This window comes from Fringilla coelebs (genome assembly GCF_963513975.1).
Source record: "Fringilla coelebs genome assembly, chromosome: 13".
NCBI classification, from domain to species: Eukaryota; Metazoa; Chordata; class Aves; order Passeriformes; family Fringillidae; genus Fringilla; species Fringilla coelebs.
In genome coordinates this window covers 15,874,652-15,886,806 of record NC_140039.1, presented here as the reverse complement: position 1 = coordinate 15,886,806, position 12,155 = coordinate 15,874,652, and the positions used below count along the sequence as shown (strand labels likewise).

General features: G+C 50.1%; 1 protein-coding gene across 1 annotated transcript in view; it reads left to right on the top strand.

Annotated features, from left to right (window-relative positions):
- Positions 1–1,727: 1,727 nt before the first annotated feature.
- The window catches only part of PRICKLE2 (prickle planar cell polarity protein 2), a gene marked incomplete at its 5' end in the record, with an annotated part of 102,466 nt that continues 92,038 nt past the window's right edge, over positions 1,728–12,155 (top strand). Inside the window, 2 exons of the mRNA XM_084214484.1 lie at positions 1,728–1,769; positions 2,045–2,130. Coding sequence (XP_084070610.1) covers positions 1,728–1,769; positions 2,045–2,130 — 128 coding nt within the window. The remainder of the gene's footprint in view (positions 1,770–2,044; positions 2,131–12,155) is intronic.

Here is a 12,155-nt window from a genome sequence, read left to right as displayed (position 1 = left end):
CTCTTCCCTTGAGAGTTCATAATGTATTCGTGCACCACTGTATGAGTTGGAAACTGGGAGAGAAACCAAGAAGGAAAATGATGAGGAAATTTAGCAGAAGGGAGCAATAGAGGGAAGCTTGGAGGGTTTTGGAAAGGTAAAAATAGCAACCACAGAAAAACAGAGCAGGGAGCATTCAATATTTTCTCAGTGCCATGAAGAAAGCCTATAGAAAAGGAAATTTTCTCCATGATAAAATTCTCCATTTGGAGGGTTTTTTTTCCTTAGGCTGGGTTTCTTTGTTTTGTTTGGGGTTTTGTTTGTTTGGTTTTTTGGATTGTTTTTTTGTTTTTTTTAAGGAAGCACAGTATTTATGGCAGGAAAGAGTGAAAATCTCCCTGAAACTTTTTGTCTGAGACTCTTCAAAAGGCCACCTGAGCCACACAGCTCCCAGGCTCATTTCAGCCTCCCAGGGAAGAAGATACAAGAGAAGAATTGACAAAAATGAGACCTGATTAAATGGAAGAAAGAAATTATCAAAGGGTTACCATTTTAACCAGCTGTGAGGCAGCAAGGCAAGGGAACAAAGAGGCAGAGAAGGAGGGGAAGGAGCTGACAGGATCTGCAAACAACCACAACCCTGGGTGAAGCTGTGAAATGCTAATGCCGAAGCCGCTCCAGCCCCACTGGGGAAGATTTTCTGAAGAGCCCTGTGCTCTGTCAAGCGTTTGCTGCTCCTCCTCTCCCCACCGTTCATTTTGCTCTGCCTTGCGCCAGATGTGCTGTTTGATTGCAAACCCCAGGGGCACGGGGTGGGCATTGCTTTTAGTGCACTGTATGTATGACAAGAGTGGGATGATGCATGGGGAACCCTACGGTCCCCAGCCCCACGAATCCCAGGATCATGGCCCCCAGCCCCATGAATCTCAGGCTCCCAGCCCCATAGATCCAAGATCACAGCTCGCAGCCCTATGGATCCCAGGATCGCAGCCCCGCTGGCCTCACAGATCCCAGGATCACAGCTCCCAGCCCCATGGATCCCAGGATCAAGGTTCCCAGCCCCATGGATCCCAGGATCAAGGTTCCTAGCCCTATGGATCCCAGGATGACAGCTCCCAGCCCCACAGATCCCAGGCTCCCAGCCCTCCTGGCCCACATGTAGCTCCAGGAGCACCGTGAGCTCCGGGGCAGTAACAGGTGCTTTGTGTCCTATTACAGCATCTCAGGCCGCAAACATATTTGACAGTGTTTTTCCTGCACCCTGCTCGTGTTTGTCGGCTAAACGTGTCTTCCTTGAGGAGGGGATCAGACGCCCGGCAGGAACCCGGGATGATCGCTCCGTGCCTGCGCCAGTAAAACCCCCGTCACAGCGCAGGTAACCTCAGCGTGCGCCTGAAGAGCCCCAGCTCTGCCCTGGGGGAGCTCAGCTTCTTTATCGCCACCCAGCTCTGGAGCCCAACGAGGACATCGCGCTGCCCACTGCACACCCGGCCGAGCACGGTGCTCCCGAGAGCAGCCAGGGCCGCGAAGGGCCCGGGGAGCGCGGTTAACCCCGAGGGGATCCACGGCAGCGGGGCGGGGGAGCCGGTCTGTGCCGGGGCGGTGCCTGCCGGGCTGAGGGGCGGGTGAGGGGCGGGAGCGCGGCCGAGGGGCGGCCGCCGGGGGGGCGGGACGGGCCCGGACGGGGCGGCCGCTGCTGCCGCGCACTCGGGCTGGGCTGCGCCGGGCTCCGCGCCGGGAGCGCTGCCATGTTCGGCCGCGGCTCCCGCAAGCGGCTCTCCAGCCGCTCGGTGAGTGCCGGGGGGTCCCTCGCCCCTCGTTCCCCGCTCCGCTCCCACCTGTGGCTCTGTCCCGCCGCCCGCTCCGGCTGCTCCCCGGCGCCCGGCGGGTCCCCGCCGCCCCCATGTGCCGCTTGCTTGGGGTGCGTCCCCGCTCGAGCCCTTCCCCTGCCCTCTCCCAGCCGTGCGGGTGCCTCTCCCCCGGACGTGCCCCTTTCCTATCCCCCGGGTGCCTGTTCCCGTCGCCCTCGTCCCGCAGCCGGCGCTGACTCTGCTGTTCCTTGCAGCTGACGGCGTCGGGGGAGCCGGAGCGGGGCCAGCCCTGCAACACCTGCGGGGACCAGTGCCCGGGCTTCGCCCTGCACAAGTGGAGGTAAGGCCCGGCGAGCGCCCCGTTTTTCCCCCGGCCCATCGCCGCCGTCCCGCCCCACGCTGGATCCGATCGCGGCTCTCCCTTCGCGGGGCTTTGCGGCGCCCTCCCAGTTCCGTGCGCATCCGGAGTGCAGGTGTGGCTGTTTTGGGAGGGCTTGTGTTAGTCCGAAGCGCGCTCCCCACCCACGCTGGGGGTTCTGGGGACACGGGTGGGCCACCCCCACTCAGGTATGCCCGTGGCCGCCGCCGGTGCGGGGCGCAGCAGGATCCAGATGCGGCACTGGGGTAACTGGTTTGGCAATTACCGACTCGCAGCTTCCCCAGTGCGGTCAGGAGCTCGTCCTGCTGCTCCGGGTCATGCCGGGGGCTGAAGTTGCCCTCACCTGTCAGGGACAACTTGGGTGGGGTGGGGTGGGAAGGGAAAAATGGGGCTGAAGGGGTTCTTGCGGTCTGCACCAAACCGCTGCCTGAAACTCCGGCAAAAACAGTACTTCTGGGTTTTTCTGTTGTCTTTACAAAGATGGTATTTCTGTCTCTTTACAAACCTGACAGTGCCGGTGCCTGCTAAGCGCAGCAAGCCCTGGCCTTCTCCTGGGTCAGCCCCTTCTCCCCTCCCCATGTTCTGCTGCCTCGAAATGAGTTCCTGCTGATGTGCGATCTGGGACTTGGTGATATTAAATCTGGGCTGTGGGCCCTGGGAGCTCTACACAGTCTTAGTAGGCCAGGGAGCCCTTGACGACCTTTTAACCTTATTTTTCAGGGTATACCCTTTTCTCCAGCATCTGCTGTGCTTGGCGTTCCTCCCAGCCTCTGCCCTACTTCTCAGAGCTGTGTCTCACCAGATTAAAGCTTGGATTCAGAGCAAGGATGGGGACTGATATATGCCTGTTGAGTTATATCTTAATGTTTAGCCTTGCAAATCATTGTTCCCTTTGGCATTTGCCCCAGGGTGTGGTGGGACGGGTTCCATAGGCTGAGGTCTGCCCTGAGGGATGCACAGCAGCAGGTGGGGCTCGCCATGGTCCTCAGGCTGTCCTGGATTTCCTCGTGTCCCTGCAGAGCCTCTTTGTAATACTTAAAAGTGCCAAGGAGAACTTTCAAATGCAGGATAAGAAGAAAAGCCATGGTCACTACGGTATTTCTCCCCTGCTTCAAGGACTTCTGAGGTGCTGTGCGTCACGTTTCATTATGTCAGAGAGTACAAGTGTACAGTAGCTTTTGAAGAATTAAGTGAATTTTGATAGGATCCCACCAGAGGCCAAATGGCCCAGCAGAAGGGGCACACAGCTGCCTGGGGTGTGTCAGATGAGAGGGATGTTGCAGCTCTTTTCAGATTGTGCCCTCTGCATTGGCACACAGTACCTCTAGGCCAGATCCTGTCAAGCCCCATGTGCAGGAGCCTCCAGCCTGCCAGGACTACCCATAACCATCTCCTTTGCTGAGGATCCCCAGACATGGGAGAAGATTTTTGCTACAACTGTGTGGATTTTTCTAGCAGCTTTCTCTCAGGAAAGAAGTGCTCTCCCCTGGCGCAGGAGAAGGATAGGGATCCTTTGGGTATGGGTGGGGTCAGCCCCCAGAGGCATTGCAGCCTTTGTGCTCCAGGTTTGCATCCCACTGAGCAGTTTAGACCTTACACCAAGTTTCCTTACACCAGGACTCGAATAGCTGAGAGCCCTCCTGCAGACATTCCCATTTAATTGCCTTGATGTAAGAGTAATTACGCAATTAAACCAAATAAAGCAGTCTATTTGCCAGAACACAATAGAGAGGAAATTCGTTCATTTTTCACTAGCCAGTGGTCTATTAATGCCAGGAATAGGCGAACAGATAAATTATTCCCAGTCGTTTGTAGGTTGAAAACATGCTGAGGAACCTGTGCCCTCTGTGCAGGAGATGTTGCAGTCACTGATTGGTAGGGCTGCTCACCTGAACGTGCAGAATGAGACTGAAATATAACAAGGATTTGCAAGGAGATCCTCACATTAGGGGTATAAATCAGATCAATTGACCTGTAGAGATTTGTAAGACTTTTTATAATCCTTTGACAGCAGAGTTTTGCTGATAAATATAAATGGGGTGTTTTTGCTTCAAAGATGCAGAGTGGTGATAACGCTTTAGGGAGACAGAATTTATAAACTTGCAGGCACTGAAGCCATTGCTGTGGCAGGGATTGTCTATACCCAATTATGCTGGACTGTGTATTTTCAATTTACCTGTGATTTTAGGTGTGATCTGTGCAGGCACTCCCTCAAGCAAGCAGATTGCTTTGTTGGAGGATAAAGATTCCTGTGTTCCTATGTTGTTTTAACAGCCACTTTCCTCAGAGATGGCTCTGAGCATTTGCTGAATTTATCATTCCTGAAAGCACAGGCATGCTTCCTGAGACAGGGAAACCTCTTGAAAATAAATTATATTCTGCAGAACTGTTTTCAGAATAAGCCTGGTCTCTCTACTGCAGGTGATGTGCAAAAAGAAGATTAAAGGGGATTGTAAATAATTAAATAACGTCCCTGGTTTTTGAAGTTTGTTTTAGAATCTTCGTAATTCTGCTCTGAAATTATAATCCCACATTCAAGGTAGTGGGTGAATTATCCTGTAGCAGTTTCAGTATATTTAATGCTAATGTGGTGGAAGCAAGGAATTGAAAACACCTCGGTCCAACTGGAGCCTACATCTTGCTCCCTCAAAGAGCTCTCTTCTGCACGCCACAGATCTCTGCCTCTCATTGTGAGGCAGAAATTCAATTTATAGTTTTAAATCATTTGGCCTCAAAGAGGAAAAAGTAAGTGGTTTTTCTGAGAAGGTTTGGGGGCAAAGTCTATGAAGACAGCTATCAAACTATAACCAGTAAAACCCTGAATTCTCATGGTCTGAGCAGAAAAACGACTCCTTCCTCTTGTCTCATCACTTTCTGCTGTGGTGTGTTGTCAGCAAAGTGCCAAAGGACTGAGTTCATTTGTGTGGGCTCCAGTCTAGAAAATGGAAATGGTGTGTAGGTAACCAAATCCTCATTAATAAAGGTGGCTTTGTGTGGAAAAAGGGAAATCAAATTCAATAAAAATTGAACTCCTTAGGAGCCCGGTTGCTGTTTTCTAATCAGATCTGCATTACATTAAACTGTATGCCATTCAGCTTGTTAACAAGCTTTGGCATTAAATAAAGCTGTCACTGGAGTTTGGTGAATGAATAGCCATTAGCAGTGTCTTTTGCATAATGTCTTGCAGAGAAAAGCCTTCCAGGGAGGTGGTCCAGAAGCAGGGAAGGGAATTTATAACCTAGTCCCGGTGCAATTAGTGTGAATATGCAAACCTTAAAGGTGACAAATGGTTCGCTTTTGCTGCTGTTAAGCTTACGGTGAAGAACTAATTTCAGATTTACTCTGGGTGAAGTAAAATTACAGCCTTAGTGCCTCAGTTAAAATAGCGGATCCTTCGTGTTGAAAGATTGGCATGTGTTTAACACACGGAGCCATGGTTTATTTGCTCCTAGAGAAAGCCAAAATGCTCTTGCAGTTCAGCAGACCTTGCTGTTCCCTGCTCCCTGCCTTCTCCAAACCCACCAACTAAAAAGATAGAAGCAGGACACCCAGGTCTCAGGATGGTGTTTGAGCTTTGGTGTGAGGAAGGGAGGATGTGCCACCTGGTTTGCAAAGCCTGCAGAGGCAGTGGCATACGGCTGGTTTCTGAGGGAAGGAATTTGGATGCTGTGACAGAGAAGACAATTTTAAAAATAGAGTCTGAAAACCTTTGGAGAAGTCTTTGTTGCCATAGTTATTCTTCTGGTTTGCAGAAGAATTTGAAAAGCAGTAATAAACATGACATGAAGACAAAGACTGGTTTGCCAGGGTTTTAGTTTCAGTGTGAGATTATGTCTTACATCTTTTCTTGGAGCATCTTTTTCCTTGCATACGTCACACAATCTTTGTCCCTTGGAATCACATTTTGCTGAGGAAGAGATCTGTTCTCTTCATGCATTGCTGTCACACATTGTGCTCTTAATATCAGTGCTGTGTGTTTGTACAGCACACAGTGCCTGGCCCTTGCCTTTCAGGGCAAATTTAAGTGACCTGATGTAATATTCAGTAATATTCCATATTAACAAATTTTGCTGCATATGGTTGTTTTGAGTATTTGTTTATTTATTTCCATAACTGAGCATCTTGCTGTAATCTACTGCAGTCAGTCCTGCTGAAGTCTGATCTCATCTGGCCTTGTTGGATCAGCAAGCATCTGCAAAGACAAACTTCTCATCTTCTCAGGAGAGAGCTGCCTGGAGATCCCAGGTGATCAGCCCAAAGGGTTGTGATTGACCGCTGGATAACAGAAACCTATGGGCGAGGAGACAGTCATGAGACAGTGACCCAAAATGAGGTGGTGGACCAGAAGCCCTGTGATGTTTGATGTTGTTGGGTGATGATGCACAAGTTGCTTTGCAGCTCCCTTCTCTGCCTTGTTGACTGTAGGCAGGGAGTTTCTCGTGGCAGTGGATGTTTGTTTTGTTTTGTTGGTGTGTTTGTTTAGTTCCCAGTGCTCTGGAGATTGCTGTGCATGAGCAGTGAGAAATTCTGGGTGTTTGCAGCCTTTGGCTGCAATCCTAGGGCTCTGATCCTGCCCATGGGAGGTACACCCCAGTACGCTCCTGTACATACATCCCTGGGTGCTTTTGGGTCTCCAGTTTGCTGCCTAGTTCCTCATCCAGAGAGCAGAAACAATAATATTTGTAACACAGCACATGAACGAATAACACCGAATTCTGAAGCATTTGTTTCTACTTCCAAAAAAAAAAAAAAGTACAGATTATTGCTTCCATATGTTTTCAGCATTTCTCATAGGTTATGTCTCTTGCACACATACACTCCCAGCCTTTCCCTGGCATGAATAACAGGCTTTGTGACTCTCTCCTTAAAGATTCAGATATTCCGCACTTCCTTGCATATTTATTGGAAAGGATTTGGAGATGTGAGAATAGCAATCCCTTATCTTGGAATAGTCTGATGTTCCTATCACTGCCATGGTGAATTGTACTAGCCTGGAAGGTTTTAGAAAATTCATCATTTTGCAGTTGGGAACCTGCTGAAATGGGCAAAATTCAGCCAGTGCAGGTCTAGCCCACTGCAGATCCATCACAACACTCCTGACGCGAGTCCCCAAGGGACTGCAGAGGGCTAAGGGCTGCTGCTGTCCCTAGGGGACCTGTTCCTGTCCCTAGGGGTGGGCAGGAGTTACCTGCTTCCCAGAGATACTGTCACCCTGGCAGAGGGGGTGCAAAAAAAATAATCAAAGGCTGGTTTTGTTTCCTGATTTTAAAGCCTTTCACAAAGCGGTTGGTATCATTAGCTTGTTTTTAATTTCTTTTTTGTGTGCTTATTTAGTCACAGGTTCAGAAAAGAGAAGCCATTCCCTGCCAGGTTCTTCAGTGGCAGTCAGTGCCCTTCAGCCCCTGTGCCCAAGGTGGTTTGGTGTTGGTGGCTGTGTGCACTGGAGCTCAGCTCAGGGATCCTGCACTGTGCTCTTGGCTTGGCATCAATGACTTCAGCTGTCCTATTTTCTTAGACCTGCGAGATTAAACACTTGTGTAAGTGTTTGGAAAATCAGGTCTACTTTTTTGGGGGGGCTTTTCACCCCCATGGTAGTAGGGAGAGCAGGGGTGATGAGTGATGGCTCATGCTGCTCCCACTGTTCCAACAGTAGCTCTACCAGGGGGCATCCAGGCCACTGGCATGGGGGTTTGTGTGGTTGTGGTGTAGGTATCAGCTTTGCCCTGCCCTGGGACAATTCTTTTCCTAAATGTTGAATTCACAGTTACATCTGAGGAACTCCCAGCAATTTTTTCTGACTTGTGGACTCCATTTCTTTGTGCCCTGCTGCTGAAACAGCACTTGAAACAGCACTTAAGACAGCCAAGACTGATAAGGGATCCTGTTTGTGTTGGCTGGGAGACACAGTATCCACATAACCAGAGCATTACAGTGTCAGAGGCAGTGCTGTCCCTGGCAAAAAGCCTAAAATAAATTCTTTAATTTTTTGTATGCAATGTACAAAAGAGCAGGTGAGGTATGTATTTGTTTCCGGGCAAGCCCAGGGAGCCTGTTTGAAGTCCTTTACAAGCCACTCAGGATTGTATTGCAAGAACTCAAAAGGAGTTTGGACACTTGTTGATTGAATTTCAGCTGAGCACAGAGCCCTGCTCTGCAGCTGCTCTAACTGGGGCTGCTCTGCCTGGCTCCATTGCCACTGAGCTGCTGGCAAAAGCCAGAAAAGCAGAATTTCTCCTAGGGAACGGGCAGTGTGGGTAGATTTTCTGTCTGTGTTGAAGTGGCCATGTGCAATTCTATTTTTATAAATGGTGTGAAAAAAACACTTATAAGCTGTTGCGGGATTTGGGCTGATTTTGTGGGGTTTATTCTGTATCTGGTGTGATTGTGAATTACACTTAAGTGGATAGCTGTCTGTAGAGCAGACACACTGAATTCTGAGTTTGTGAGGTATTTTATAAACAAATAATTTTAAAGTTTGGTCGGGATTTGTTTTGTTGTTTGTTTGTTTTTGGTTTTTTTGGGAAATGGCTACAACTGCTTCTTGGTATGCAAAGAGTAGAAGTTTACCTGCCTGTTATGAGCCAGTGGGGTTTGCCATCCCAAAGGCAGGATTTGGCTGGTGAGTACTTTCCTGGTGCCTCCGCCACGGGGCTGTGCTGCCGGACACTGGCAAAGCACAGTTCCCTCATGGAGCCCTTCGAGGTGGATTGCCCGGGGGAGACCCACAAAACCTGGAAGGAGGATGGATGCCTTGTGCTGGGATCTCCTAGAAGCAGACAGCTGTTGGTGCTGGAGGCTGTGGTCATGGATTTGGGAGCAGTGTAGGCTGTGATTTAGTGGGACATGGTGGATGATTTTACAGCGCGGTGCTGCTGGATGTGTAAGGTCCGGAGCTCCCTGTGCATCCACCCAAGCCTAGGGAAATGGGTTAAATCGCTTGTTGAAGCCTCTGCTGAGCTGGTGAAAGGGAGGAGGTGGGAGATGAAGAGTTGCACTGGTCCTATGACATGCAAAGCTGAGCTGTCGCCACCCGTACCCCGTTCCCAGGCTGTCCTGCCGGTGCTCCTGGCCGGCCGCTCAGATCCACGCTGCCCTGGGGATGCGTCCCGCTGGAGCCCGGCCGTGCTGTGCTGCGTGTGGCCTGTGTTGGGCCGGCAGGAAAACTCTTACTGCGTTATTAGAGGGTTTGCAACAGGCCTTTGTCACCGGCGTGGTGTGGGGTGAAAGAAAAAGCTGCCAGCCAGCGCTTTGGTGGGATAAAGGCTGGAAGCCGGCGTCCCCGCTGGAGGGGCCGGGCGCAGCTCTTTGGCTGACGCCCACGGGGCGCTGCCCTCCTCTTTGTTGCTCTCGGCTGTGGAGAGTCTGTTCAGTGTTTTCAAGAGTTTTTCTTTGGTTTTGTTCTTTTTCTGTTTGCCTTTAAAAAGTCAATCTTCAGTCTTTTAGACTTTTTCAAAGACATTCTCCCCCCCTCATCCCCCCCCCCCCCCCCCCCCCCCCAGTAATCCATCCTTATTACACCAGTGAGTCACTCTTCAAATAATGAATTGCGTTTTCATTGTCTGGCTCGTAAGTCTATCACCGAGTTTAAGGATGGCCGATGGTATCAGCTGAGACCTTTGGCAGCTGGCTTTGCAATTTGTGGTGCTCATTTGGCTATTTGCTTTTTTCTCCAAAGAATAATCTCCCAGCCGTGGTGGTGGAAAGCCGGACCCTTCCTGTGCTTGTAGCATCTCTGTGGTCACTATCTAATGTTGAAGGAATTTGTAACATTAGCAGAATTGTCTGATGTGAGGAAAACTAATTTCAGGGTAAACCTCATGAGCATGGCTGTAAAGAACATTTTTCTCATGCTTGCAGACCCCAGACATGCATCAGTGCAGTCCCAATGGCCAGAACCTTTCTCAGTTCCCCAGTGCTTGGGTCAAGAGGTGTACAGAAAATTCAGGGTGCGCCTCTCTGCTGCTGGAGAGGCTGTTTCTTCCCTCGTGTGGCTCCGCTCTTCACAGGACCCTGATACCAGGGCTTATCACTTGGAGAGCTCAGTGTGACAATTATTATTCTCATTGTGGAGCGAGACACTTTGTACTCAGCCATTGCAGCAAACATTTCAGCCCCTATCCATTGCCCTTGTGTGGATGCTGCTGCTGTGGTGATAAAAAACATAATGGCTGCTCTTGCTGATAAGGGGAGTGTGTAAGTGTAATTATTGAAATCCCTATGCAGAGCTCTGTGGATGGATGGAGAGTCCCTCTCCCTCTGAGGGGTTTCTGTTGCTCTGGAGTCTGTTGGGGAGAGCACAAGCCTGCAGCTCCTGGCAGCTGAAGTGGGAGCTGCTCGGACACAGCTGTGAGCAATTAGTAGAGGATGTCTTTTCCCCTCCCTCCACTTTCTTTCCTCTTCTTCTCTTTTAAACCAAGTCACAGACTTCAGAGAGTCCAAAGGAGAGCTCACGCAGTTCAGGTTTGAGATGCTCCTGGACCATCTGGAAGGTGGCCACTGCTCAGTGCGTTGGCATTCCAGCGGCAAGGTGAAGGTCTAGGGATCCAACCCAACCTTGCAGGAAGCATACTGCAGCCAAGGAACCAGAGATTATTTAGATCAAGCCAACAAAAAAACATATTTCCATGGCAGCAGTAACCATAGGAAACCTCCTCAGCATGGCTTGGGTGGTTCCTGTTTCCCTGCCTTCATCTGTTTGCTTTGCAAGCAGAGCAGTGGTTGCAAGTGCCCCTGGTGTCACCAGGAGTGGCCCGTGAGCCCTGCTGTCCCCAGGGGCTTGGCAGCCACACTAGGGGTTGTGCCACTGCTCCTCAATTTCTCTTTTGCTCTAGTTGGTAAAAAGATGCCTTGAGAGGCTTCTTTAGATGCCATAAAGTCTCAAAGCCACCTCTTTACCTGGTGTCAGCTCACAAATGTGCATTTGATCCTTAAATACCCAAGGTATAAAAGCGAATTGTCTCCCAGGGTCCAATTCTTCTTCTTTTCTATAGCGTCTTAGAAAGATACTTTTATATTCCCTCTGGCTCAGCTAGTGATGCTTGGCCTTCAACCAAGACAGGGAATCTAGGACAAGAATCCCTGAATGCTCTTAGAAGAGCAAGATGAGAAGTTATAAAAAACCACAGCATTTTGTTGGCAGAAAAAAAAAGCTGGTAAAAGATTCTGTTTAAAAAAATAATCTGGAATATTTTTGATCAGCTTCATGTGGACACATTTACAGGAGGGCGTAAGAGGAGGCTTGTTTTCCTAGGTAGTGCCTCCTCTAGGAAATCCAAGCTGTGAAGTGAATACAAATGCTGGAAATTGAGAGGTTTTGCAGTGAGTCACTGGAAGGGATGAGGAACCAGTTGTTCTGGTGTGATTGTGCCAATGACAACCAGCTCTTTGACCTGCCAGAGACAGACTGGCTGTGTGGAAGCACCTGGGGGCTTGGGCATCTCAAGCCAGCGCCCAAGGGTGCTTGGACCCCTGTCCTCCTCCCACCCTCCAAGGGCAGTGTGGAGGTGTCCTCACGGAGCTCTGCAGAGCAGATGGGCCCTGCTTGCAGTGCCAAGGTATTGCACAGAGACAGGTTAAAAAAAGATGTCTCCTTCTGCGGGAGCGTGACACAGAGAGGGAGAAAATACCTCGTGGTGCCAGTAACTGGGATTTTGGTGCTCGTGTAGCAGACAGTGCTGCTCTGACCTCTCCAGGCTGTCAGGTGCTTGTCATGGCAGCGTTTGCTCTGTGGAGAAGGACCTGGCTGCTCTTTGACCCATCTGCCTTGGGTGGAGATGGAGCCCTGTGCAGAGATGCTGCTGGGCTCTGTGTCCCCTGTCTTGCCCTGACTCTTAGCAGATAATTTAATCCCTGTTTTTGCAAAACCCCAACTCTATCAAAGTCAGACTTTTGCTTGAAATTACACATTTGAAGAAGTAGCAGCAGGATGGGAACAAGGCTGATTCCCTTTCTGTTCTCACCTGTCAAACAGTGGGAGCGCTCATCAC